Genomic DNA, 25,004 nt, shown 5'->3' with positions numbered 1-25,004 from the left:
AGGCTGGCTTGATGGTGTCTTAGACGCCCGGGGTGTGAATCGGCTCCTCTCTGGTGTCAGTGCCAGCAGGAGGGTCCCGCATCCCTTCTTGAGGGTGCTTGAGCAGGGTGGCAGCACCCAAACCCCGGGCTCTGGAGGAGTGACAGAAGCAGCCCGTTAAAACCCGGCAGTGCTCCACCCGCAGCTGTGCGGGAGCAGAATGGCTCCTTCGTTAGCATATCCTTAATTACTGCATGCTTGTCCCCTAATATTAAAAGTTGGAGGGCGATGAGCGGCAGGGTGCTGTTGTGGCTGGGGGGAGCGGCTGCGCGCGGTGCCCACCCTGACGCCCGCTTCTCGATCCCACCGCAGACTGCACAGCGCAAGATCAGGGAAATCGTACAGCAGGTGAAGCAGCAGGAGCAGAAACACTCTCAGGGAGCCCCAGCCTCGCAGCACAGCAAGTGAGGCTCCCGCCGTGCCGGCCAGCACCGCCCGATGAATGTAACCCCGCCGCTGCCGTCGCCGGACCCCCCAGCAGGTCAGGGGAGCAAACCAAAGACCCCCCCGAGCCCCCCCACCCCGTGGCCAGGGCGCTGCGAGGATGTGCAGCGGAGGGGTACGGGGAGGGCTCTCTCCATCCCGCAGCCTCCCCCTTACTCCGTCGCTTCCTGACGCTATCCCTTTAGTTGGACTAACATAGGCAGAGAGAGATTTTTATTTTTAATTTCCTAAAAGCCACCTGTTTCATCCAGGCACGGCGAGGGGAGCTTGCCCGGCGTGGGGGGCTGCAGCGCACAGCGCTCCTCGATTTTTAGAATTAATATATCGATAATGAAACTAACGCTGATTTTTAAGTTTCGTAAGAATTTTTTTTTTTTTTTTAATTCTTTTTTTAATTTCAAAGGGGTCGGGGGAGGGGGATGGTTGTTTTTAGCAAAAGCAGGCTTTTCTAGAGTTTTAAGGAACGGAGCTAGTCCATTGGTTCTCTAATGCACAGTAGAGCAGAGATGTAGGATTGCCAGCAGGGGAAGAAAAAGAAAATATTAAATGAGTGTTCAAAAGTGATTTCTTAAGGGCTTTGAGAAGAGCAGTGCCTGTATGAGCCAACAGAAGGGATACCGTCTCCTAAAAGAGGAATCTCTTTCACACACCCTTTCCTCTTTGCTTCACAGAGTCCAGAGCTGGGGTTTGCATCCCTCCTGTCCCCCTCTCCGGCTGTCTGTCTGTCTGTCTGTCTGTCCGTACCCCCCCCTCTCCCATCACCGCCCGCCCCGCCGCGCTTGGCACCCGCATCCCTGAGCAGGGAGCTCAGGGGACGGGTCCCCGCTGCAGGGAGAGGAGGGGACAATGAGGGGAGGGGGAGAACCCAGCAGATTGATGAGAGGTTATCAGCCCAGGGCTGGAAAAACTAGCAAAATTAAAAAAAAAAAACAAACAAAACACACATACCCCCATGACACACGCATACACACACACAAAAACTACCTCAGGTTTTCGTACCTCAGCACCTTGCGCTTGTGTCTCCCTTTTAGAGATTTTGTATGCCTTGTAAAACTGATAGTTGGAGCATTTTTTTATTTTTTTAATAAAAAACAAGTTGGAAAACGATCTTGACCAAGTCAGCTGCGAGGCAGGAGAAGGAAACCATCCCACGTGTCCCAGAGCTCTTCTGTAGTCTCCTTCTGCTAGCTGAGAGCCAGTGGCCATTCCTTCAGAGAAAGCTTGAGAAATGTTTAAAAAGAAAAAAAAAAAAAGAAAAATAACCCAAAAAACCACAAAACCCACCCCCAAACATTAAAAAAAAAAAAAAAAAAAAAAAGGGTAGAAAGAAAAAGAAGCCCAATAACTGAAAGCGGTGAAACCTGACGGGCAAGAGGAGGGACAGAGCAGCGTGGCCCCGGCGTGTGCCGTGTGCTGGGTGAGGGGCCAGGGCCAGCGCCGGACCCCCGGGCTGCAACTTTTCCTCTACTGTGGAGTGTTCTGTGAAAAACCAACCCAGCAACAAAAACAGACGAAAAAAAGTGAAATATATCCAGCTAACGAGCCTGAGCTTGTTATCCGTTGCTTTCTTTCGAGTGCCTCGAGTTGGTCACAGCCAAGCTGAGTTTGGGGGTTGGGTTCCCCCCGGCCGCCCCCTCTCGCGGGGCAGCCAGAGCCGGGCTGGGGCTGGGGCGCAGGGCTGGATGGGGGGGGCTTTTTCGCGGGGGATGGGGGGCAGGGCAGTGGTTGCGGGCCTTGCCAGGCGTAGCTGTACCAAGCCACAGCCGCACCACTTGTCACGCCGACGTGTTTTGGAAAGGTGCAGGGCACAGAAAAAGGCCCGTCCCCACCTGTAGTGCAAGTGGTACAAAGAAAAGTATCAGGTTTTGTATTTGCTGCCCCCCGTAGCCCCGGGTGGTGGGAATGGCCGGGCTCCTGGCACTGGGAATGGGAATGGCTGGGCTCCTGGTGCTGGGAATAGGAATGGCTGGGCTCCTGGGAATGGGAATGGGAGTGGCTGGGCTCCTGGCACTGGGAATGGGAATGGCTGGGCTCCTGGTGCTGGGAATGGCTGGGCTCCTGGCACTGGGAATGGGAATGGCCGGGCTCCTGGCGCTGGGAATGGGAATGGCCGGGCTCCTGGCGCTGGGAATGGGAATGGCTGGGCTCCTGGCACTGGGAATGGGAGTGGCTGGGCTCCTGGCACTGGGAATGGGAATGGCTGGGCTCCTGGCACTGGGAATGGGAATGGCTGGGCTCCTGGCACTGGGAATGGGAATGGCCGGGCTCCTGGCGCTGGGAATGGGAATGGCTGGGCTCCTGGCACTGGGAATGGGAGTGGCTGGGCTCCTGGCACTGGGAATGGCCGGGCTCCTGGCGCTGGGAATGGGAATGGCTGGGCTCCTGGCACTGGGAATGGGAGTGGCTGGGCTCCTGGCACTGGGAATGGCCGGGCTCCTGGCGCTGGGAATGGGAATGGCCGGGCTCCTGGCGCTGGGAATGGGAATGGCTGGGCTCCTGGCACTGGGAATGAGAATGGCTGGGCTCCTGGCACTGGGAATGGCCGGGCTCCTGGCGCTGGGAATGGGAATGGCTGGGCTCCTGGTGCTGGGAATGGGAATGACTGGGCTCCTGGGAATGGGAATGACTGGGCTCCTGGGAATGGGAATGGCTGGGTGGCCTGGCACTGGGAATGGCTGGGCTCCTGGCACTGGGAATGGGAATGGCTGGGCTCCTGGCGCTGGGAATGGGAATGGCTGGGCTCCTGGCACTGGGAATGGGAATGGCTGGGCTCCTGGCAGGGCTGGCGCAGCTGCAGGGCAGCCCCGCGGCACCGGCACCATAAGGCTGGGTCTGGCCCAGATGCGCTGTCTGGGCGCCCCCACCACCCCCCTCCTGCAAGGCCCACGTCACGGGTCACGGGGCAGACACACTGGGATGTACAAAGCTGGATGACGAGCATCCCCCCGCCGTGGGCAGCAGCCGGGGGACGCAGCACCGCTCCCGCTGCACCCACGTTCTGCCATCAGCACGGGCCTGCACGAGGCCACTGACCGAGGAGCGAGGCCCAGATCCCGCATGCAACAACGCACAAACGTTAACAGCCCATTTCTCTCCGTAGGGTGTCTCAGGACACGTAGGGGCACGAGGAACCGAGCCACAGCTGAAGGGCCAGAGCCCACGAGATGACCTTGAGGGGACATTGGCTGGTACGCGTACCATTGCCCCGCGACCTCAGCACCCACAGACACGCAGGCACTTCTAGGCGACCGGCCGTGAGCAGCGCACACGGGGTTTACACCACCGAAGCGCTGTTGGGTTTGTGTAGAGGACAGGGGAGGCAGCGGCTGGCTGTGGGTCCAGGGAAGCTGCTCGCGGCAGCACCACCCTGCTCCTTCCACCCAACGGCCGAGCCCCCTCTGCTTAAGGGGCGCATTCCAGGAGGACCCGGAAAGCATCCCCACACCACTGGCCCCTCTGCAGGGGTTGCTTTGTTACTGTTTCCCCCCCCCCCCCCCCCCAAAAGAGAAATTCTGGTTTTGTAACCAGCAGACTGCAGGGTCAGCCTCAAAGCTGCACCCCCAAAACGGTGAGAACTGAAGCAAAGGGGAAAGGGTACCCAACGCATTCAGCTATGGGGGCCTAGCGTTAACAAACGGCTAAAATCTTCCGAGTCCTCAGGGACCTAGGGAAGATTAAGTCATGTAAGAAATACACAACAAAAGATGACAGCTTGCCTTTGTAACAGTTGTCTCTGGAGAATCTCTGATTTTGTGACAGACTGAGCTAATCACTTTGAAAGCAAAGACTGATACAGCTGCTGACCTGCAGCACAGATAAAGCACTTACCCGCTTTCCCAGGAGAGCAGATCTTCAGCCAAGGAGCAGCACGGTGAAGGCTGATCACACCCACAATGACAGTGGGGAACGTCCCCCAAATCACCATATTTTCCCCCAGAGCTGAGGCGATACCATAATTTAAGGTGATTTCCAGTGACAAGATAACTATGCCATAACAGAAGCAACCTGACATTTACACAAGCATTCCAACACGTGGCTGCCAAACCAGCTATGGGGCAGTCTTTCCTCTGTGACGGTAAATGAAAGACCTGAAATCCTATTCCAGTTCTGGAGTATAACCTAAAGGGGAAAAAAAAACAAAACCCAAGGGGAGAACACCCATGTTCAAACTAATCTATCTCAGTCTGACTGTAACAGTGAGGATTCAACACAAGCTCTTCATTTGGCAGACACACGGAGGCAGTGCCTGCAGCGGAGGGCAAAAGGCAGGAACGGGTTCCAGCAGCACCACTGAACCCGGCGGGACACGCGGCCACAGCCCAGCACGTTTATTCCACTTCCACAGCAGAACACTGCGGAGACACCCGCGTTACCCTCAAACAGACCCCAGCACTGCGCAGCCCCTGCTCACCAAGCAGCACACACAGGCTTTGTTTGCCTTACCGAGAAGTCTAGTGAGTTACCCCAAAAAGAAATCTGCTTCGGTATTACCGGGACTGGGCTTGCTCGTCTCGCTGCTGTACCACATCCCAATTGCCCCTTCAGGATTTGGTGGCGATAGCCGAGGCTTTTATGCCCGCTGTTCATCCTGACTAGAGTCTTCTTCCTCATAGATTGTAAGTGAAAAGTAAAAACCACACTGACACATCAAGGTTTTTTTCAATTAAAAAACATCACTATATTTAATTACCAGAGTTTCATTCAAGTAAGGCTCTTTATATAAGTTACATATTTATTTTAATAAAAAGAAATAAATACTTCTCTCTTCACATTAGATAACTCCCTGGAGACAGAAAAAACAAAAACAATAATGAAAACACAAACCAACCCCAACTACAGGGGTTTCACTATGGATTTGTTACAAATCAAAAGACGGTAAATGTTTGCTTTCTGTGGTCATCACAAATCCAGTTTTAGGAATCAAGTAGATCATAGATATTCTAGAAACAGAAGAAAACTCTCTTTGAGGAAACAGTAGCTCAGCACATTGTCCTTGGGAAGATAAGTTTGGGTAACACAATTGTTACCACCGCCACAGATGAGAGTCCCATTTGTCCATAATGTGGCCACGTGTGCTCAGAGGTACGAGCATCCATCTCTGTATCCGAGGTTCACAGCATCTGTTCTTGACCGTTCCCTTGGTGAGGTCACAGCAATCCTTCTGGCCTGCACTCAAGGCGCACTAGCTGATCTCAAAGAGAGTTACTGTCTCCAAAATTGGGGGGAGGGGGAAAAAAAAAAAACCAAAAAAAACCCCAAACTGCTACTTCATAGCCTAAAGAGGAAAATTTGTGTGCCTGTTGACTTTTCAAATAAGATACTAGAAAAATAACTAAAATAATAGTTTAGTCACCCTAAGGTGATCACAGTGTTACTCAATAGTGCATGTTTCATATAAGTTGCTGATGGATTATTTCCCACACCATCTTCTTGCGGAAGTAAGGCATGTTATCCTGAAAAAGAAAGAAAAACCCATTAAATACAAAGCCACAGTAGAAAGAGACAGAAAATATGCATAAACAGTTAATTCTTTAATGTGAAGTTTCTTCTAAGAACTGTCAAACACTCGCCACTTGGATACAAAACGTGTTTCACCCGTGCAGCTCCTAAGAGGGTGGCACGACAACCCAACAAAGCCAGATGTACTCCACCACACAACAGCTTACAAGCACTTTAGTAAGAGACCACCGTGTTGGAAAATAACTGGTGTCTTAACCGGTCAAAGGGTGAAACCTGTTTTTCCAAAAGATACCAAGGCCAGGTATCACAAGCCCACTGGCTGCAAATTCCTGCCCAAAAGGAATCTCACTGATTCAACTAGGAAGGAGACACCAGACATAAGGATGGAGCACACAGTTCTGCCCTGCTCAGGCCACTTTCAAGTTCCAGCCCCAGAATCTACACACCAAAACCAGAGAAAGGTACAAAACCTCAGCCCCTGCCTCAGACACAGTTAAGAGCTGCTGTAACTCCCCTGGCTCTTCTATCTGCAGAAGCCTGGAACTGTTTATAACCTTCACTCACCTGTGTAAAGGTGATCGGCTTGTCTCTGGAAATACAATCTGCATATTGGCACATAAAAACCCCACAGTCGCTTCCATTCAATTGCTGAGGGATTTCCTAATGAATGCAAAGAAGATGGAAAATGTTAAGAAAGAAAAGCAATTTGACATAGCACACTACCCAAACCAGACACTCATGGACCTACTTGTAGAATCTACTTGCTGCTCCCGAGCACAAGGAACAGACCCAACTAACTGCACATCACCCCTCCCCCTCTGCTTCCTTTACTTCGATGTTACAAGCCAAATCCTTGGCAGGCTGATAAGGGATAGCAGCCTTCCTCCCTGCAAAGTGTCTTGAGTTTTACACAGCGTCGCGTTTCTCAAATCGAGTCTTTAGATACTGCTTTCTACTATTAACTCCTTGAGAAACATCAGCTCAACCCTTTGCTTTGTCACATGCCAGGATCTGTGCTCCAAACAAGAAGCCCACATTCTCTGGCAAGAGCTAAACAGATTTTTTAGATTTGACTTGTGAAATGGGGGCAAAGCCAGATTCACCTTTATGTGGCAGAGTAATTAAAAAAAAGAAAAATGAAAAAAGTATTCAGCCAGCAAGGAGAGGCACTGCTTAGAGATTTCATCCCAGCACAGTTTGCTGGTCCAACTTGCAGCCTGATGTGGTACCGTAAGAACACAAGATGCTCACGGCCGTGCTCTAAAGCCTTGGACTTATTAGAAACTGTTAAGATCTTTGCGATGAGTTATAGTTCACATTTCAAATCCACGTGGTGCTCACTTACATGTGATCCCATGCTGTAAAGAGTCCACTCTGAAAACGTCAGCTCCAGATTTCTTTTTTCCCGGCTTTCTTCTTGCAGGTATTGGCTGTTCAAAACAACAATAATAAAATCACTCTTCATAATTTAGGCCAACAAAAGAAAAAGCTGCTGAAGGATCACAAGATGATGAAGGGCAGGACAGTAAAATGTCAAGAGGATCCTCACAGCAGCTATTTAAGGCATTTGGAGGAAAAATCCAAAACTCAATTTTACAAACACAGTGTGAGGGTGTGAGCTAATGGTGTAGGAATGAGACCAGCAATACCAACAGAGGCTTCCACAAAAGTGTAAGCTCATTGCCTAGCAGAGGTCAAAACCCTCCAATCACATGTTATCTGAGGAGGAACAGAAAAATCAAGCGAGGAACCATAATGCCATAATTCCACTGTGTGCCTTAATCCCACATACCAGGTGCACCTCCAGAAGAACAAACCAAAAGCTTCTGGGCTAATATCTCTGGCTGAGGAAGGTCTCAGGCCACCAGCTGCTGAAAGAATACTCTTGAGGACAACATTTTATTCTATGCAAACCTGTTCTTATACCCTTTCCCAAGCATCTGCTGTTAACTGTTCAGGGGAGCACTGGACTAAAAGAACGCTTGGTTTGTCTCTGTGGAGCTGCTCTCCTGTTCTTGCTCTACAAAACTGTCGGTTTAAGGGGGTTTGCTACTTCTGCATCACTGGCAAAGACATCTACGGACGCTGGCTTGCACAATGTGATAAACCACAGCTGTTGTATTTGAGATGTATGCCATGCCAGCTGATACATCTGGAAAAGCTTGCCACAAGACATCTGTCTTGATTGAGAATGTCAGAAGTACAACTAACACCCAGTGAGGACACGAGGGCAGCCTGCTGGGGTAAGCTGGAGGGAAATATGGTGGGTTTGTTTAAAACAATGAACAGAAGTACTGTAAAACTGAGCAGGAGCATGTTACACAGTTCACTGCAACAGAAAGGATGAACATTACAAGTGTGTGTGTGTGGGAAGGTCTCAATACAAGAAAAGGATAAAAGAGCTAAGCAGTAAAGAGTAAAAGTATGCATAGCTCATCACAAACAGGAGTGTATATACCCCAGGACCCCAACATTACTGAGCTGCAATCTAAAAGTTCTTAAAGGAGGAGTTAAAAAGCTCTTGGAAGACTGTAATCCTTTTACAGTCAGGTTGGTATTTTGAAACACTTCCCTGAAATTCTTCCCTCCTATCAGTAGCCCAGTTTCATTGATTACTAACAAAGTCAGCACGTGTGTTTCGTATCTACAAGAAATGCAAAAACTTGCAGTCGTATTTACAGGGACAAAATCCAAAAACCTTTTCACATTTCACAACACAAAAGCATTGACTGAACAGTTACTTACAATAAACGTTCACAAATCGTGTCCCCTTTTTGTGCCATTGAGTCAAAATATCTGATGGTCTTCTTTCTGACATCTATGACCTGTTATTAAAAGGCAACTGTTAGGCAAAGCACAACCTCTGCACGCATAGCAAGATCTAAATGACTTTTCTTGCTAGTTTTTTCTCCCCATCCAGTTCTAAATAAAAAGCCAGTGTCACTCACCACTAGGGCCCAGTGCACTCTCAGATGAATGGGCACTAAGATGAGGTCCTGCTTGAAGAGATCCACAGCTCTGGTCCACCTTCTTACTGCTTTGTAGCCCCCAGAAATTAGTTTGGGATAAAAGAAAGTACTAAAAGCATGGACTGCTGGATATCCTTCCTTCTTATTTCTTTCCATCAGAAGAGTCATGTAGAAATTAATGACCTGTACCATAGAAAGTGCAGTTGAGATGTAAAATAATACACTAGCTTACCCAATTAAAAATACAGCAACATGTCCTTGCTGGCCACCCTTAAGTACGCAGCTAAGTGAGCTCCAGCCTCAGCTGTCAGCTTTTGTTCCAAGCATTTTGTACCTGGTTACTTCTGCAGTTCGATAAATACACCCACCACCCACTCCAATAACCTAGACACACTCCTGGAAACTGCATAATACAAGTAGTAAAGGAATTTCCTGACCCTTATTTCCAGACTAGACCCTTAAGTACCTAAAATAAGAACTGTACAGGTATTTGTAGGCTCTGCAGTGAAGGTCATGAAACAATTTCAAAAAGACTTCTGTACACAGCAAAGGAGTATTTTTAAATAAATGCTGAATTAGTGCTGCAGCTAGTTTTACCTCATCATTTAGCCAGTGAAGGTGCTTTAGTGTGTGGATATCTTCACGAGTGACCTTGAGTTTGAAGGCACTGCTCATGATCTCATCTGGCAGACCTTTGCCAAATGCAGCCATGACTTCTCTCTCCATAGCCTGAAATGAACAATTAAACAGAGAAGGACTTATGAAACAGAGAACTGAGCACACTGACCTTTCAGTTGAAACAAGGCCTGTAAATTAAGCACAGGTGACAGAGCAACTGGCTTTGCCAGTTTTTTGCTAAGTTAGCAATAGCACTTTTTTGTTTGTTTCAGCATCCTAACTTGGAACTTTAGAGCCCAGGTTTGCTTCAATTTGTTTTCACAAAGGATGCTGGTATCAAACATCTGGACTAGCAAAACACACTAAAGCAGCTGGAAAATGGACAGAAATACAGCAAACACCTGTGACACCGCAGCACTCGTAATACTGAGGTTTAAGCCAACCTCAGTAGGCATTCTCCATACCAAAGCAGGTGAGTCAGGAGCCTGAAAGAATTTGAAGGTGGGGGACTTCAAAGGGAACTGAAGTAACAGTAGAAGGGGGAAATGAGGCAGCTACACTGGAGTCAGGCAATCAGGAGTCCAGGTTGTGCGTGCAACTGATTGTAATATGGACATTTCCATCTACGTCTGCTTAAGGAATGCAAATAAATCACTAGGTCTGGTAGTATAAAATACTCTGATCTGGAACAGCATCTCCTTCTTGGTTGAATCTGGGCTAGCAAAATGAAAACCACACACGGTTTTCCTTGCACTGAGCATCACTCCACAGACTTTATAAACTCTGCATTTGCTAGCCTTTTCCAAGTCAGTCCACAATGGGCATAAAAAAGGCAATTATATCAGCACAATCACCATGCTGACGAATAAAAGCAGCCAAAATTTTTATATGTAGGGGAACCTGAACTCCCACTCGCTGCTGAACAGCATAGCTAAGTTAACTCCTGTGACCACTGTTACATGCAGTGCAACCACACCCAGTGTGCATACCTGACGGTGAGATCCTGAGGACATATACAAGATGCTCAGGTCCCCCACAAGCAATGCATAGGACAAAAAAAAAAAAAAAAAAATCCTGCAGATTAGCAAAAGCTTATTTTTCAGGTTCTGTCACCATGGTAGGACAGATTAAAAGGCAGATCCAATACAAACGTATGAATCAGGTTAGCACTGCTCTGGGAGACTGTTGTTAAATCTGGAATAACTCTTGTCCTGGTAGCAGAAGCCCCACAAAAACCCTTAGGTCAGCACAGCTGAAGGAGTGTGTGGAGCATATTAAATCCTAAAAAACCCCAGCTTTATGGCTGACCCTTGCACTGTGAAGTCACAGCTGCAGACACTCAGTAACAGGTTAAATGCAAGTTCTTAAGATTTCAAAAAGCCTTAACAACCACCTATAATACAAGGAGTTCCTTGCAGCTGTTTCACAGCCTTCTGTTTTTTCTAATAGACTGTCAGTTACGGTACCTCTGTGAGTGCTGAGACGTGTTCTACTGTTTTTTCTGAGCTTGGGAGTTTCTTCTCTTCCACACCAAGGGCAGATGACGTTCTGGACGGAACAGGTGACAGATGCAACTGGAATAATGCCTCTTTCGAGATTTCAGTTCCATACTGTTTCTGTTAGACAGAAGGACATTAAGATAGCAAGAAAGCACAATTTGTTTGCTAGGAGATAGTGCAGAACATCACGTTTTTGTACACACGTCCAACCAGCAAAACTCCAAAGTTACTTTTTATTGATGACTGCATTCCAACTGTGCACCCATGTAGGGCTGCACTCAAAACTAAACAGAGGCAAGACAGGCAGAGAATTAGTTTGGCTTGGACTAGCATTAAGAATGCCCACAAAGCCTCCACATGTAGGTATCGAGTTGAGACTGAGACTAGTATTTCTGATTTCCATGATTAAAACTTTACTTTTGATCTCAATCCTGAACAGAGAAGAAAGTCAAAGAAATGTACTCCCTATCTCACAAAACAAGACTAAAGATATTGCAAGTCCCGCTTAGCAGGTCAGCTAAGTCCGTGCACTAAACATTCTGAACCTATACCAAGCACATTAACAGGGAAGAATAAAAATAGTATAGTGTAGTGTGCTCATAACAGTCCAGAAACAAAACTAAGGGCAGCGGGAAATGCTTTTTGATAACATAGTCATCAAATTCTACTCCCACTTTCCCTGGGAAAAACAACTGGGACAAATACATCACTTAAAGTATGTAAACGAAGAGTGCAAAAATTTCTGAACTAAACCAGCTATATTTTCCTTAAAAATGAAATAATTAATAAAACAACTTTACCACTACAACCGCTTGTTTCACAGGTCTTCCTTGCTCATGAAAGTTTTCTGCTGCTGTGTAGTACCTGCGAGAAGAGAGGGGGAGAGAGAAGTGAGCTGTATATCCATACTGTCCCATGCAGTTCTCAAGATTTCACCTCCCAGATAAGAAATGCTTTTTTCAAGGCTGATTCTGCCTAGAGCCTCAGTTGCACAGACAAACATGTGACAACATCGTCTCAGCTTTCAGCACCATTCTTGCATACCAGCAAGACTGGGACAGAATTGAAGAACTGGGAGCTTTGCAAACTTTCTTCCATCTCCACGTGCAAGACTCCTTTTCTTTTTACCAGTTTCTTTATTTGGAAAACAAGGAAGCAACCAGCACTTCCTCTATCAAGTGCTTTGTGATCTACTGGTGACAAATACTGCATGCTAGGTGTTACACTGCAAGGTATAACATGAACATCTGCAACTATACTTGCAACCAAATATAGTTAGCTTACAGAAACTAAGACCAGCACATTGAATTAAAAATGGGACAGCTACAGGACGTTTACTTGCCTTCTATAGGCTAGTCAAGAAAGTGACTACCCCCGTTTGGAGAGGATTATCATTAAAACCACGCAGACTCTGAAGAGCAAACAAATACACAGACATTAAAGTTGTCCATATATATGTCCCTTCTTCAAAAACAAGAATTTGCATTGTCAAAGATCCCCTTTTTCCGGAGGGAGATCTACAACAGACTCTCATGGTGTTTTACACTTATTGTGCTTTGAACGCTTTCAGTCCAGCACGGTAAGAGTAGATATTCCCAGGCCTCACCAAATGACTTCAGTTAGCAGCTAAATCTGAAGAAAAAGGCAAGAAAATGGTCCCTCTACTTGAACCCATCATACTCCATTAGTTATTTTATTTCCCTCTCTCCCCTCGAGCGTAGGGGAACCAGTGACAATTTAAGCACAGGAACACTGCTGCACAACTAAATATAGCGATCGTGTTTAAAGCGGGGAGAAGAATAGGGACAGAATTAGCTAAAAGACAGGACTGCCACAACTGAATCTCTCTCCGTTCCCATCCACGCTTTCTCCTCTCTCATTTAAGGGCAAGACACTGCAGAAGGAGGCATGCATCAGACTACCGTACAAAATCTCTCCCTGTAGCTGTACTTATTGCAACCAAAAGCCCATTTTCCTCAACACCACAAAGGCACCTGAACTCAGTAGTCCTGACAACTCAGTCAGCCATCACAAAAGAGTCCACTGGCCTCTCCAACAGGCAGACAACTTGACTGCATGCTTCCTTTTTGGTCTCACCTTCAAACCCAAGGCACTCTGTAAGTCAAAAAAACTGCCTTGGTGCCACCAGGCTTTACAAGCTCTCTAATCCTTATGCTTAGGATCCTCGTTTCAAAGTGAAAGAAATTAAATGTCATCTCATTAACAGTTTGGCAGAAAGACACTCGCAAGCAAAAAATGGATTCTGCAAATCCAAGGACAACTTAGTATAGACACCACTCTCATCCTCACTAGCTTTCTGAAACCACCACACCAGCACAACCCTGTTTGTCACACAGCATGGCTCAAGCACAGGAGCTGTACTTGAGATGCAAGTGGCTTGTAAGCAATTCCAGAGCCACAAGCTAGCTACTCCTCTTCCACAGCACTGAGACAATAAATACGATTTGTCTTCTTCTGGACACTACTGGAAGCTGAAAGAGACATGCACGAGCCAAACGAAACAAGAACCATGATTAAAAGAAACTCTACCTGATCATATCGCTTCCCTGAGACCACTGCGGGCTGCAAACAACTCCCTGTTTGATACCTGCACAGAAAAAGCAGTAATATGAAAACAAGAAGTTGACTTTCAGTTAGCATCAGATGTACGTAGCGCTCTGTTTCTGGGTGATAATACAAAAAACCTTTTAATGACAACTGTATGGTTAGGAAGTTTGAACTCTGACAAACAGCTTGAACTTTGAATACCATGTGTGAGTGTATGAGAGCTGAAGCAGGGCATTTATGAGGTTTTAACTCCAACCTAGATTGCACACTTGACTAAACAAATGATTTTTGCAAACCCAGATGCTCCTCCAGGCTCAGAAGAATAGTTTCTCATTCTCTATGACAAAACAAGCTTTCCCCAAATTCCAGCACCTGCTCAGAAATAATTTCAAAACCTGTATGATTGCATAATAATGTCACAGATATGTAAAAAGAAGTATTGATGAAAAATTACTGAAGTAATGAACATGGAAAAATACTGGGACAATACTAAATGTATACAGATGAACAGATGGCATTATAATACACTGCTGGTATGAAAGAAAATAGGTTGTCAGCAAACCAGTAACTATCCCACACTCTGCAGAAAACAGCTAAGGTCACCTTCAGTAGTTACGTATCTTCAACTCACTGAAGATGAGCTACCAAAGAAGCTAACTTGATATAAACAGAGGTACTGTGCAATTAGCTTACTTGGTTTCGAAGCTCCACTACCACAGAAATAGTTATGTATAACATTAAAAAGGGATTAAAGGAGTAACACAAAACCGCCACTCTGAGTTAAGTACCTACGAGTGTGCAATAATGTGTTGCCCTCCCCATCTATCTATAGCCAGATACTACAACGTTCTCCTGCAGAGCGCAGTTAATGCCTGCAGCTACAAACACCACTGGTACAGTAATGTCTCTCAAGTACGATTTTAAACAAACTTTTCCACTTCAACAAAAACCTTACCAATCCATTTTCGCCAATAACTAACTACGGTTTGGTGGTGCTGGTGTTCCCCCCCTTTTTTACTTCCCCCTTTCCTTCCAGAGACATTTCATTCTAAGAGCTGACATCAGCTATAATGGCATAAACACACTGGCTGATTCAGATTTCCTTATACACACAGATTAATGAGACACTGGCACTGACAAATCTTAGCATAACCTACACCTTTGAGACATAAGGAAATGCCCTATTTTGATTTGAAGTCTATCTACAAAGTGGAACAGGTATGAATCATGGGGATACTCACCAGTCATTAGTGTCACACATGGATAGATATTTCCATATTTTTGTTCTTCCAGGTGACTCTCGGTCGTCACTGGTTCCTTGGAGTAGGCTTGAACACTTTGGTGCAACAAAAAAAAACAACAGAGAAGAATCACAATTTTTATACGTATGGTATTTTTTCTCAGTACATACTCATTCACTAGAAAGATTAATGTTTATTCATACACAACTGTCTACATTAGAGTTTGAAGCCATAGTAAAAGCAATAGAAATATTAAGGTAAAATGAGGCTGTTTAATCCCTTAATAGGAACATCCAGTCTCCTGCACTGGCTTCACGACAAAATGCAGAGGACATTTCCACGAAGAGGCAGTTTACACTCAGAAGCTTGGCTACTTTCAACTCTGGCATACTGAAGATACAGGATTCAAATTTTCTGTCTCCAGAATTTCAAGACACTAATTAATCATGAAATTTTCTTCCTTTACCTTTTCACCAGCAAATCAGTGTCTTTCTTGTTATTTCTTTAGACAGAAAATGTATTCTTTGCACATCCTACAAGTATCTGAGGAGACCACTTTATCTTATGGGACAAGACAGCATTCGTTACAACCGCCCCTGGCCAATTCTCTTCAGTTTATTTATTAAAGATTACGCTGATACTGAGAATGCAATGTCCACAACATGCAAACTGCTGGGACATTTTGCTTCAGACCTACTCTACTCTGACCTCAGGGACTACACGCTCATTCGCACTTGGAGTGCATTAGACACATTCCACAGGAACACTTTCAGGTTTAGCTTCATCTGAAAGGGATCTGTTTCACATGCTCCAGGTCTGCTCAGATATGAGCCAAACCACAATAATCAAGGACTGGGAGATTAGGTGCCGAAAGCAGAGTCTTGACCCACCCTAACATGCTATTGCCAGTGCATCTAAAAATACATGAGATACTGTTTTCCATATCATTTTCATACACCAGAATGTTTAAACATGATATCCTGTTCTGAAGTCGTGTGTCCACATGTTTTCTAGCTGTAAACCACTAAGCAAAGATTGTGAAACAACCCAGGTTTCACAGCATTTAAAGGAAACTGCCAGAAAGCATGGCATTTCACACAGTCTTACTGTGTAGAAAGGCATGCTGGAACTTCAGCACCATCCTGGCATCACTGTTTTACAAGAATTAGGCCCCTTCTGCACAGCTTTGAAGTGTAATTACTCCACTAAAATAATGGCTTCTATTATATTTGAGTTTTTTACTTGTGTCGTTAACTTCATGCAATCTCTTGACACAGTTACATCAAATACACTCATCACTGGTAATATATGAATCAGAATCACACAAAAGTTCTCCTTTACAGGTTGCTTTAGGAACTGGAATTCTACACACAAGTGGGATTTAGTCAACTTGGTGTACTGCAAAAAGAAAACATCCTGTAACTTGTGTGAGAAGGACTGGGGGAAGTAGAAAGGAACAGAGAAAATTCTGGCATACCCTGTCCTTCCCTTATTTATATTTCACATTCTCAGATAAAACAGGACACCTGACCAAGGAAAAACTCATCAATTGTAAACAAGAGGAAGATAAATTATTTTTAATGGTGCTACAAGATAACGAGTCCTGCGGATTTTTATACTAGAAGTTACACTGCCAGCACTACAATTAGATACTACCTTTCTTAACACAGACGGGAAAGGAGTATCAGAAAGAGAAACACATCCGTATCAACAAAGGAGTCGTCACCTTGAGAATATGCATTCAGATAATATTCATGCTTCATTGCAGAGAGCTGAAGGTGGGGTGTCAGTCTTTTAAAAATTTGTTTGCCCTAACACCTGCCTTGGCACATTATCCAGAACCCTGAGAGTAGGAAAGGTTAATTCCCCTCCACTTCCACCTACAACAGCCAAAAAGTTACTACCAAAAAGTTAATGGCTATTTTTCATATAATTACTTGCGGTTGCCTGTGGGCTGTGGGGTAGAGTGCCTTCTAGGATATTTTTCCTTTACTAGTTGCAAGAGCTGTTTGTATTTCTCCTTTTCTCCTCGCTGAACACCCTAGCAGAATGAAGGGAAAAAACCAAGCAAATTAGAACCACTGCATACGAAGCAAATGTTTGTAATCTGGACATAGTGCAGACTGCACAGGCTGTTCCCAAAATACTGGCACATAACTCAAGTTTGCTTTAGCAGGAATTCGCACACCTTCATTTAGTGTTAGCCCTGCTCTAAGAACTTGTGTCACACTATAAACCTCAAAATTCCTTCTGCAACTGTTTCCTCAAATGGGGGCCTCTTCTCTTTAGCTGTGGTCTGCACCTCTTGCATAATCATCCAGGCTAATATGCATTCCTGTCAATAAACATAATGATTGGGCGCTATGAGTCCCCAGGGTATCTTAATCATACTCCACAGCTTGCCGTGGCCTGCTTCTCCAGTACTTCGGTGTGAGTTCCCCTCTCGTGTAAGCTAGCTTTATCAGGGATTTTCCAAGAGCTGCTTCAGATATGGGTAGGAAAAGGACAGGGGAAGGCCTCTCCAATAGTCCTGTAAGGAAGGATTATCACCAGCTGAGTGTTTTTTCCCCTGCTGTAATCCTTTTACAGTTGCTGTGTAAAGATCACAGCTGAGCTAGGTTCAGGACAAGAGTGAAACAACTCTGCACAGATCAACAGCAACAAGGCAGTACAGCCTCACTTACAAGTGCAACTGGCTGGACGGTTCTCCGCCAGTACCTTTTCCATGAAAATGGTTTAAAATTCAATCTTTTGGCAACAAAGCACTGCTCTGTTCCAAGACTTAGTGAATGTAAAGACAAATAAGATGCTATATGCCGATATTCCTGAAGCGTTCCTTTAACTTCAAGCTACACTCACTGTGCTGTCACGAACTGCCACTTCAGCATTTACGCACAGTTTTGTTATAACTGCTAAATTGTTCCATTTCAAATGACACCTTTCTCACCCAGCATACCTCTTCAGCAGTACAGAAAAGCCTCCCCATCTTGCTGCCTTCTGAAGTTGTGGATTCTGGCACAGCACACTCCCTGATGGGTGGCCTCAGCGTTAAGATGTCGCCTGGAGTGGGTTTGACGTGGTGCTTGCCATTCCTGCTTGGGCTAAAAACATCAACGGCAAAAGAAACAGTGTCAAGACAACATTCAAATACGCACCTCTTGATTCAAGCTCTACCACCAGCTATTTCATAAAGCATGTACACCGATGATGATGATGATGGAGAAAGACACAAAACACGACTTTCAGATGAAGACCTGCTGTCTTCAACTGGCTAATGGGAAAGTACAAAGAAGTAGAAGTGACTATCAGAACTGCCTTCAACATACACCAGCACCTGGTCTGCACATCACAGCTGCACCCATCAGCCACTCCTCCCAGCTTTGTATAACCTGTCAATTGGCTGAGGGTGCACCCTGTCCCACCGTCCAGGTCATTAATACAGATCTTGAACAGTGTTAGGCCCAGTACTGATCCCTGGGGTACACCACTAGTGACTGGCCTCCAACTGGGCTTTGTAACTTTGTCACCACAGTACCTCCAAGCTGTGGTACGCACAGGACTACTAATCCAATTCCGAGACTGGAAGGTAAATCGTAACATCAAATTATGTCATGACCCATTCTCTCCTTCCAGCTATTTCTGACTCCGAGGTAAGCGTACAAACAGTGCCTCTGCATCCCCTAAACAATAACTCAAAACAAATGCAACGGAAAGGATAGTTCTTTGGTTTTTTTCCAAAATAACTACTTTTTTTTCTTTCTATGAAATTAATTATTTAGGACCTTTCAACAAATGATCCTGGTCTCAGCCTCTTCTCTAGTTCAACGCTTTCTTCTACCACAGACCTTTAATTTTTATCTGATCTCCTGTGTCTATGAAATATCTGGATTGAGAGAAAAAGTTTAAAGTGGGCTGGAAGGGAAAAAAACCAACAAAAACAGCTGAAGACCTCCCTTAGTATAGCAGTCTGGAGGAGTTCCTGAATACCTTGGAAAAATATTGCTATGTGGACACAAATACAGGCAACATGGGAAGTTCAAGAATGAAAGTGAAAGACAGAAAACCGTTCAGAGAAGTTGTCAAAGAAAATGGAAGGATTTTTACCTCAAATGTGGAATCGTCTTGTAAGAAAGGGATAGTGTTTCCTTATTCAAGCAGGCATTGGTTCCACAAGGCATTTTATCTATGAGAGAAGAGCATAAGCCATCAGTAACTATAAAAGGAAAGTGAAGAGGTTTATGAGTTTACAGTAAAGAGCTTCACCAAAGATAAATTTTTTACGTTTTTTCTTTTACATTGTAATATTATTTGTGTTATGTTACTTAAGAATATTTTCAAGATCTTCATATTGGCAACTACTGAAAGTTGCCAGCCTAAACCTGAAATAAAAAAGGCTTATCAGGATCTACTACCTAAAATTAGCATTTAAAACAATTTATGTCTGCTCTTAGCTTGCCAGAAGTATCAGAACTGAAGGATTGCAACCAAGGCAGCTCTTGTACAGAGCCTGGCCCCAATCCAGAAGCAATGCCAGGATGCAGGGAAGTAAGAGAGCTCACACTCAAGTATTCCTAATGCTACCTAGATATTGTGCCTTCCATAATCTGTACATAAGCCTAGGGGTAGAGTTGCACAGTACACAAGGTATGAAAGAAACAAGTTAACAACTGATGTCAGCCTTACCAATTTCCAGCATTTCTGTTTCTAGCGCAGAACCTGCTCGTCTTTCAGATGAAGGGTCAGAAGAAGCAGGCTGAGTCTTCAATAAAAAAAGAAAAAGTACCAACATGAACACAACCTGAATGTGAACCCAAGAAAACATAAACTTCCTGAAAATTAGTCAGCTCTATTATGACCTGGGGACTGTGACTTGCTGGTTCAGATTGCAGCAGAATGCAAATCTTTTTGCAGGATCTCTGAAAAGTACGCTCTCATACATGCAGTGACTAAACCAATACAAGCTTATCTCTGAGTTCTCAGTCAGCTCCTAAACATTCCAGAGCATGATACTTTAGCCCTTGAAAAATATATTTTGTATAAATTAGAGTTAACGACTCTCTCAGGAACGAATAAATATTATTCCTCTTATCCTATGGGGCAATAAGAAAAATAACACTACACCTTTGAACCAAACTAGGGACTCAAGCAGTTCATGACTCATTTTTACAGAGCCAAAGTCCTACAGGAATCCTCTCCTGGACTGGTGGATAACAAACCTAGCAGAAAGAAGTTTATCTAAAGGAAGTATGCAGTTTTTCTTGTGCTGTAATGTATTTTGACTCATTAACTATGAGCTTGAGAAAGAGAGTAACAGTTTACAAACACACTAAAACTATAAACTTGAAGAATTTTAAAGTAACTGGAAGACAACTAACATTTAGCTCCTTCCTCAGTGGCAAGTGCTAGAGCACAGTACGGAAACCTGAGGAAGGCAAACCCAGCACACCAGAGCTGCTGGCTGCAAATGGGAAAGAACCACCTATTGCTGCACAGGCTCAGAGTAGCCCAAACTTGAAGATGCAGTAGGGAGAGCCGCTTCCTCTTTCATCCTGCACAGATAATCCTTACTAACCTCTTCGGCAGACTCTGTGATTGGAGCTGCATTGCTGACTGAAGCCTTCTGGCATTCACTTGTCGCCTCAGCTGGCAACTTCACCGCAGCAAAAACTTCTTCAATGTTCTCTTTAGGCTCAGAGGTGCCATAACCTAAAAAACAAAGACAGGCCATGTAACAACATGATTTAAAAAGGCATGCCAAAATTTTCAGATGCAGACTAAAGTGACTCTTCTGTTTTCAATTCAGCTTTTTTTCCCCAAACCCACTAGCTCACAGAAATACATCTTTTCTCTGCCTGTCCTCAGTTTAAAGTTACCTTCCTTCACATCCCAGATTCTAAGTGATTTCTCATAAGACATGCAAATATTTTGAACTGACAGAGGTACACTGCAAATACAGATGGGAGGGAGTACACAGCTTTGATTTAAAATACTCTTTCTGCCAACATGCACGTGCTCACTGCATACTTAACTCACACAGGGGTATCTCCTGCTGGCAGTGAAAGTATTGTGCTCTGCCACAGTCAACACAGATAACATCACACATAGGGCTGGGCCTAGGATGCACCCCCAAGCCACTGGCTACACAGATGGCCACAAGGAAAGAATGGTTTCGGTAACATTCAGTAACAATGCTGAAGTACAAAGGCCAGAGTTTTCTAACACATGAAACCCAAGGCAAATCAGGCATATTAAATATTTCTGTAATGTACAATACCTAGTTTTCTACGTTTTGCTGGAACCTTGTCACGATCTTCCGCAGGTAGCTGAACGCTGAGGAGAGAACACAGAACAACGGTTTGAAACCACAGGCAAGCTTTTAAAAGGCTGATTTCCCTTTGCAGGGCCCAAACTTCCAAAGTTAGTTTTCATATCCCAAAGGTTTCTCCTTCCAAGCACCCCAGGATCATCTCAGGCACACATACCCAACCGCCACTGCTGAGCATCTTGAGCATCTCACATCAACAGCCCCCACCTCTCCCAGGCAATGGACCGCTCACAGACAGCTAATTATCCCACTAAACATATCAGGCCTCTTTTCCTCATTCTGTTAATGCTTCCTAATGTTTTACATTTGTTCCTATCACCAAAAAATTGCTTAAATTAATATGTAAAGTCTTCCTCAAGGAAAGAAGCATACCACAGATTACTGAGCCACCCAGGTTTGTCAGTCGCTATGCTGAGTTGCAAAGAAAAGTCTAAGTAGGACAGGAAATAAAAGGTGGGAAAGCAACTCATGCATACACCCACTTAAATAACTTACTGCTAAATCAGTGCTTGTGAGCTAGTTCTTGAAATAATTCTTAGCTGCACCCTTTCTTACAAGGTGTTAAGTCTGAGTATTATCAGTCGATACAATGATAAAAGTCTAGCAAAAGTTTTTGCTTCTGGAAGAGTGCAAAGGTTGTTCATAATTTCCCCCCCCCCCTCCAAAAATACCATGACAGATGGCAAGGGTTCTTTGAAGAATTCTTTGGTCTTTCTTAAGCAAAATAATTTATTTTAAACTGTTATGCCCCTGAACCCTGCTGGTATCATTGCTTCTGGACTATCTTCCATCTGTTTTGGGAGCACAAAAAGTATCCAACAGCCTTAACTGAACCATAAAGAACACTTGCTATTACCAGGCTATTAAAGCCAGACAGAAAATACTGCAGGGTATCTGTTAAATGCAAATCTATTCCTGTAACAATGCATTCTTACCCAGCATATTTGGTATTCCAGAAGTAAAACTGAAAAAGGCAAAACATTTGTATCCTCCTGCTCAATTTTTAGCAAGAGCTAACTCATTTTGAGCTGCTCTTCCATGAAGACTTTCCAGCATCAGTCTTCTGCAGGGATAAAGCACAACGCAACCTCCTCCAGGCTACGTTCTGAGATACACACAGTTTACATCCCTGACTGCAGTTACAGTAACTGGTTTGGGCCAGCAATGCCTCTTTCTTTAGGTTTAGCAGAGTGAATGTTGTTTTGTCCTTTTTTACTTTACCAGCCACTTGGAGGTTTACAATCAGTTTGATTGCAAGAAAAGATTAATTCTCTCTTGATAATTCAGAAATAAATTGGGACACCATTGGTGTTCTGAAGGAGGCATGGCCAGGGAACATGGATGAGCAAAAGGCAAGGAAAAACCCAATGTATGCTCAGCTACAAATACACAACCCCGTGAGAAGGTTAAGCTGTGTCACTGCAACTGGGGTTTTGCCAAGTGCCTAGGAGAAACAGGTAAGTGCACAGGGTGTTGAGTAATATTATGACATGCTGAAAAAATGGCCCAGAAAATAAAAGCAATTTGAGAGACCACTCTCCATGTAAAGATGCATTCGTGTTGTTCTCTGTGTTCTAGAGAAGAGAGCACCTATTCATGCCCATTTTACTTGCCTCCTTAGCAACCACAGGAAAAAAATAAGGTATAAGGAAAACTCACTATCTTCGCAAACGCCTATACAAGTCAGGCCCTCTTCTTCTAAAAAAACTACTCCCCCACCCGTGCTGAGAACTGCTAATTAAGATTTATAATTCATATTTGTAAAAAATTCAAGTTTTCACAGGTTAACCCTCCCCCCAAAAAAATCACACACTGCGCTTCAGTGGTGCAGTACACGAGTAGCTAACAGTTATCTGCTTTCCCCACCAGTTTCACCACCCATGCCCAGGATTTTTCATCTTTCTATGATAGGAAAACCTCAAGTGGCAGAAATAACAACCACCCTGTGGTTTCGGTTTCCCTACAGAGACTCACACAGGGAACCTGGGAACCTCTTTGCTATTTTACAGTACATCTCGGTGAGCACCGTTTGAAAACTTATTTTCAACGGGACAGCTTCTGAAGCCACCTGACACAGATTCACCTGAATTTCATCCTGATTGCTCATTATTTCCAGTGATCTCTTAACAAAACTGGGTCTCCTTGTCAGACCACGACACAACAGCCTGCAGCATCTACAAAGGCACATTCTTCAGCTTGGGATTACACTCTGCACAGCAGCTGTGAACAGCTACTTGTGCAACAAGTGGCTCTTTCCAGAAGATAGTAACTTTTCCTATTCACTCTGGAATGCGACACTAAGCAGAGCTTGCTGGAGCAAGCTACTCCCAGAGGGACCAACCACACTCCCCGAAACACAGCATGTAATCCATACATTCCCTCTCTTCAGAGACAGAAGTGACAGGCACGGAGATGGCTTAGCCATGCGTCACCGGCCGCTCTGGGGCACCAGCAATTGCTAACACCTGGGAAGGCGTCCCCCTTTCTTCCACCCCACATACTTATCACACGCCCATGCCATGACTTTCCTCCATACCCTGTAAGCATACACACTGGTTTCCTACTCCGTATCCCCACCCCCTTTCTTCTTTCCAGCCCCCCGCTGTGCAGATGGAAAGCGAACGAGGGGGCGGGTTTGCCGAGACTTAAGGGGGAGCTCCCAGCCCCCGCAGCCAGCTCGGCGTCACACCCGCCCCGCCGTGCCCAGGGGCACAGGGGGGCCCGCGCCCCGCCGCCCCCCGCCGGGCCAGCAGGCAGCCCGCCCCGCGCCGCAGCGGGGATGGGCGGGGGGCGGCCCGGCTCTCCCCGGAGCCCATCACTGCCCTCCCGCCACGGAGCGGGGCTCTGGGCGGGCAGAGGGGCCGAGCCCACCCAGGGGCGGGCAGCCGGAGCGACGGGAGCCCCAGGGCGAGGCAGCACGCTGCACCCGAGCCCACGCTGCAACAGAGCGACAGGCGCCTCGCCCTGAACACCTCAGGCCCCAGGGGAGGGGGGGGGCGGATGCTGAGGCGCCGGGCAGGCCCCGCTCCCGGCAAGCGGGCCCCGGGGGTCCCGCAGGCCCCACCCCGGGAGGCCGCGAGGGCTGGTGACGGGGCGAGGCCCTCGGGCGGCCATAAGGCGGCGGGGCGGCTCGCTGACCTGGGGGGCGGCCTCTTGCGCGGCGGCGGGGCCGGGGGCGGCGCGGGGCGGCGGGCGGCGGCGAGGAGGGCGCCGAGGGCCCCCAGCAACCATTGGTACATAGGCCCCGGCCGCCCGCGGCGGAAGTGCGCCCATGCCGCACAACGCCCGCCCGCCCGCGCGCGCAGCACCGCCCTCCCATTGGCTCCCACCGCCCAAGGGGCGGGAAAGGGCGGGGTGGGGGGATTTAACCGTTTGCGCATGACCGTTGCGCCTTTCCCGCTACCTGAGGGGGGCGATGGCGCTCCGCCATATTTGTGTCCTAACCGCAGCCCGGCCCCAGCCCGCCCCATCCTCTGCCTCCCAGCCCATCCTGTCCTATCCTAGCCCAGCTCATCCTCTGCCTCCCCGCCCGTCCTCTCTTATCCTAGCCCGGCCCATCCTCTGCCTCCCAGCCCTCCTGTCCTATCCTAGACCAGCTCATCCTCTGCCTCCCAGCCCACCCTGTCCTATCCTAGCCCGGCCCATCCTCTGCCTCCCAGCCCACCCTGTCCTATCCTAGCCCGGCCCATCCTCTGCCTCCCAGCCCCCCCTGTCCTATCCTAGCCCGGCTCATCCTCTGCCTCCCAGCCCATCCTGTCCTATCCTAGCCCGGCTCATCCTCTGCCTCCCAGCCCATCCTGTCCTATCCTAGCCCGGCTCATCCTCTGCCTCCCAGCCCTCC

General features: G+C 46.4%; 2 protein-coding genes across 6 annotated transcripts in view; one reads left to right on the top strand and one right to left on the bottom strand.

The window, feature by feature from the left end:
- The window catches only part of IGF2BP2 (insulin like growth factor 2 mRNA binding protein 2), a 30,874-nt gene extending 25,068 nt beyond the window's left edge, over positions 1-5,806 (top strand). For 3 of the 5 annotated variants that reach the window (XM_040612439.1, XM_040612438.1, XM_040612437.1), the window contains one exon: positions 352-2,031. In XM_040612439.1, coding sequence (XP_040468373.1) covers positions 352-447 — 96 coding nt within the window. In that variant the 3' untranslated portion in view covers positions 448-2,031. Of the gene's footprint in view, positions 1-351; positions 2,032-3,583 lie in introns of those variants that run through there. The other 2 variants (XR_005830544.1, XR_005830543.1) reach the window with 2 other exon arrangements.
- SENP2 (SUMO specific peptidase 2) lies at positions 5,137-24,672 on the bottom strand. The gene is made up of 17 exons (XM_040612436.1): positions 24,302-24,672; positions 21,113-21,168; positions 20,411-20,544; positions 19,522-19,597; positions 18,943-19,021; positions 17,795-17,939; positions 16,776-16,879; positions 14,839-14,933; positions 13,580-13,637; positions 11,830-11,893; positions 10,997-11,146; positions 9,510-9,641; positions 8,892-9,095; positions 8,689-8,768; positions 7,289-7,373; positions 6,508-6,603; positions 5,137-5,936 (listed from the first exon to the last, which is right to left on the bottom strand). Exons 1-17 carry the CDS (start codon positions 24,631-24,633, stop codon positions 5,874-5,876), a joined length of 1,953 nt encoding a protein of 650 aa, XP_040468370.1. The 5' UTR covers positions 24,634-24,672; the 3' UTR covers positions 5,137-5,873.
- Between the last annotated feature and the right edge of the window lie 332 nt (positions 24,673-25,004).

The sequence above is a fragment of the Falco naumanni genome, chromosome 13 (assembly GCF_017639655.2).
Source record: "Falco naumanni isolate bFalNau1 chromosome 13, bFalNau1.pat, whole genome shotgun sequence".
Taxonomy (NCBI): domain Eukaryota; kingdom Metazoa; phylum Chordata; class Aves; order Falconiformes; family Falconidae; genus Falco; species Falco naumanni.
Note: the sequence above shows the minus strand (reverse complement) of the source record. Positions and strands in the feature narration are given on the sequence as shown.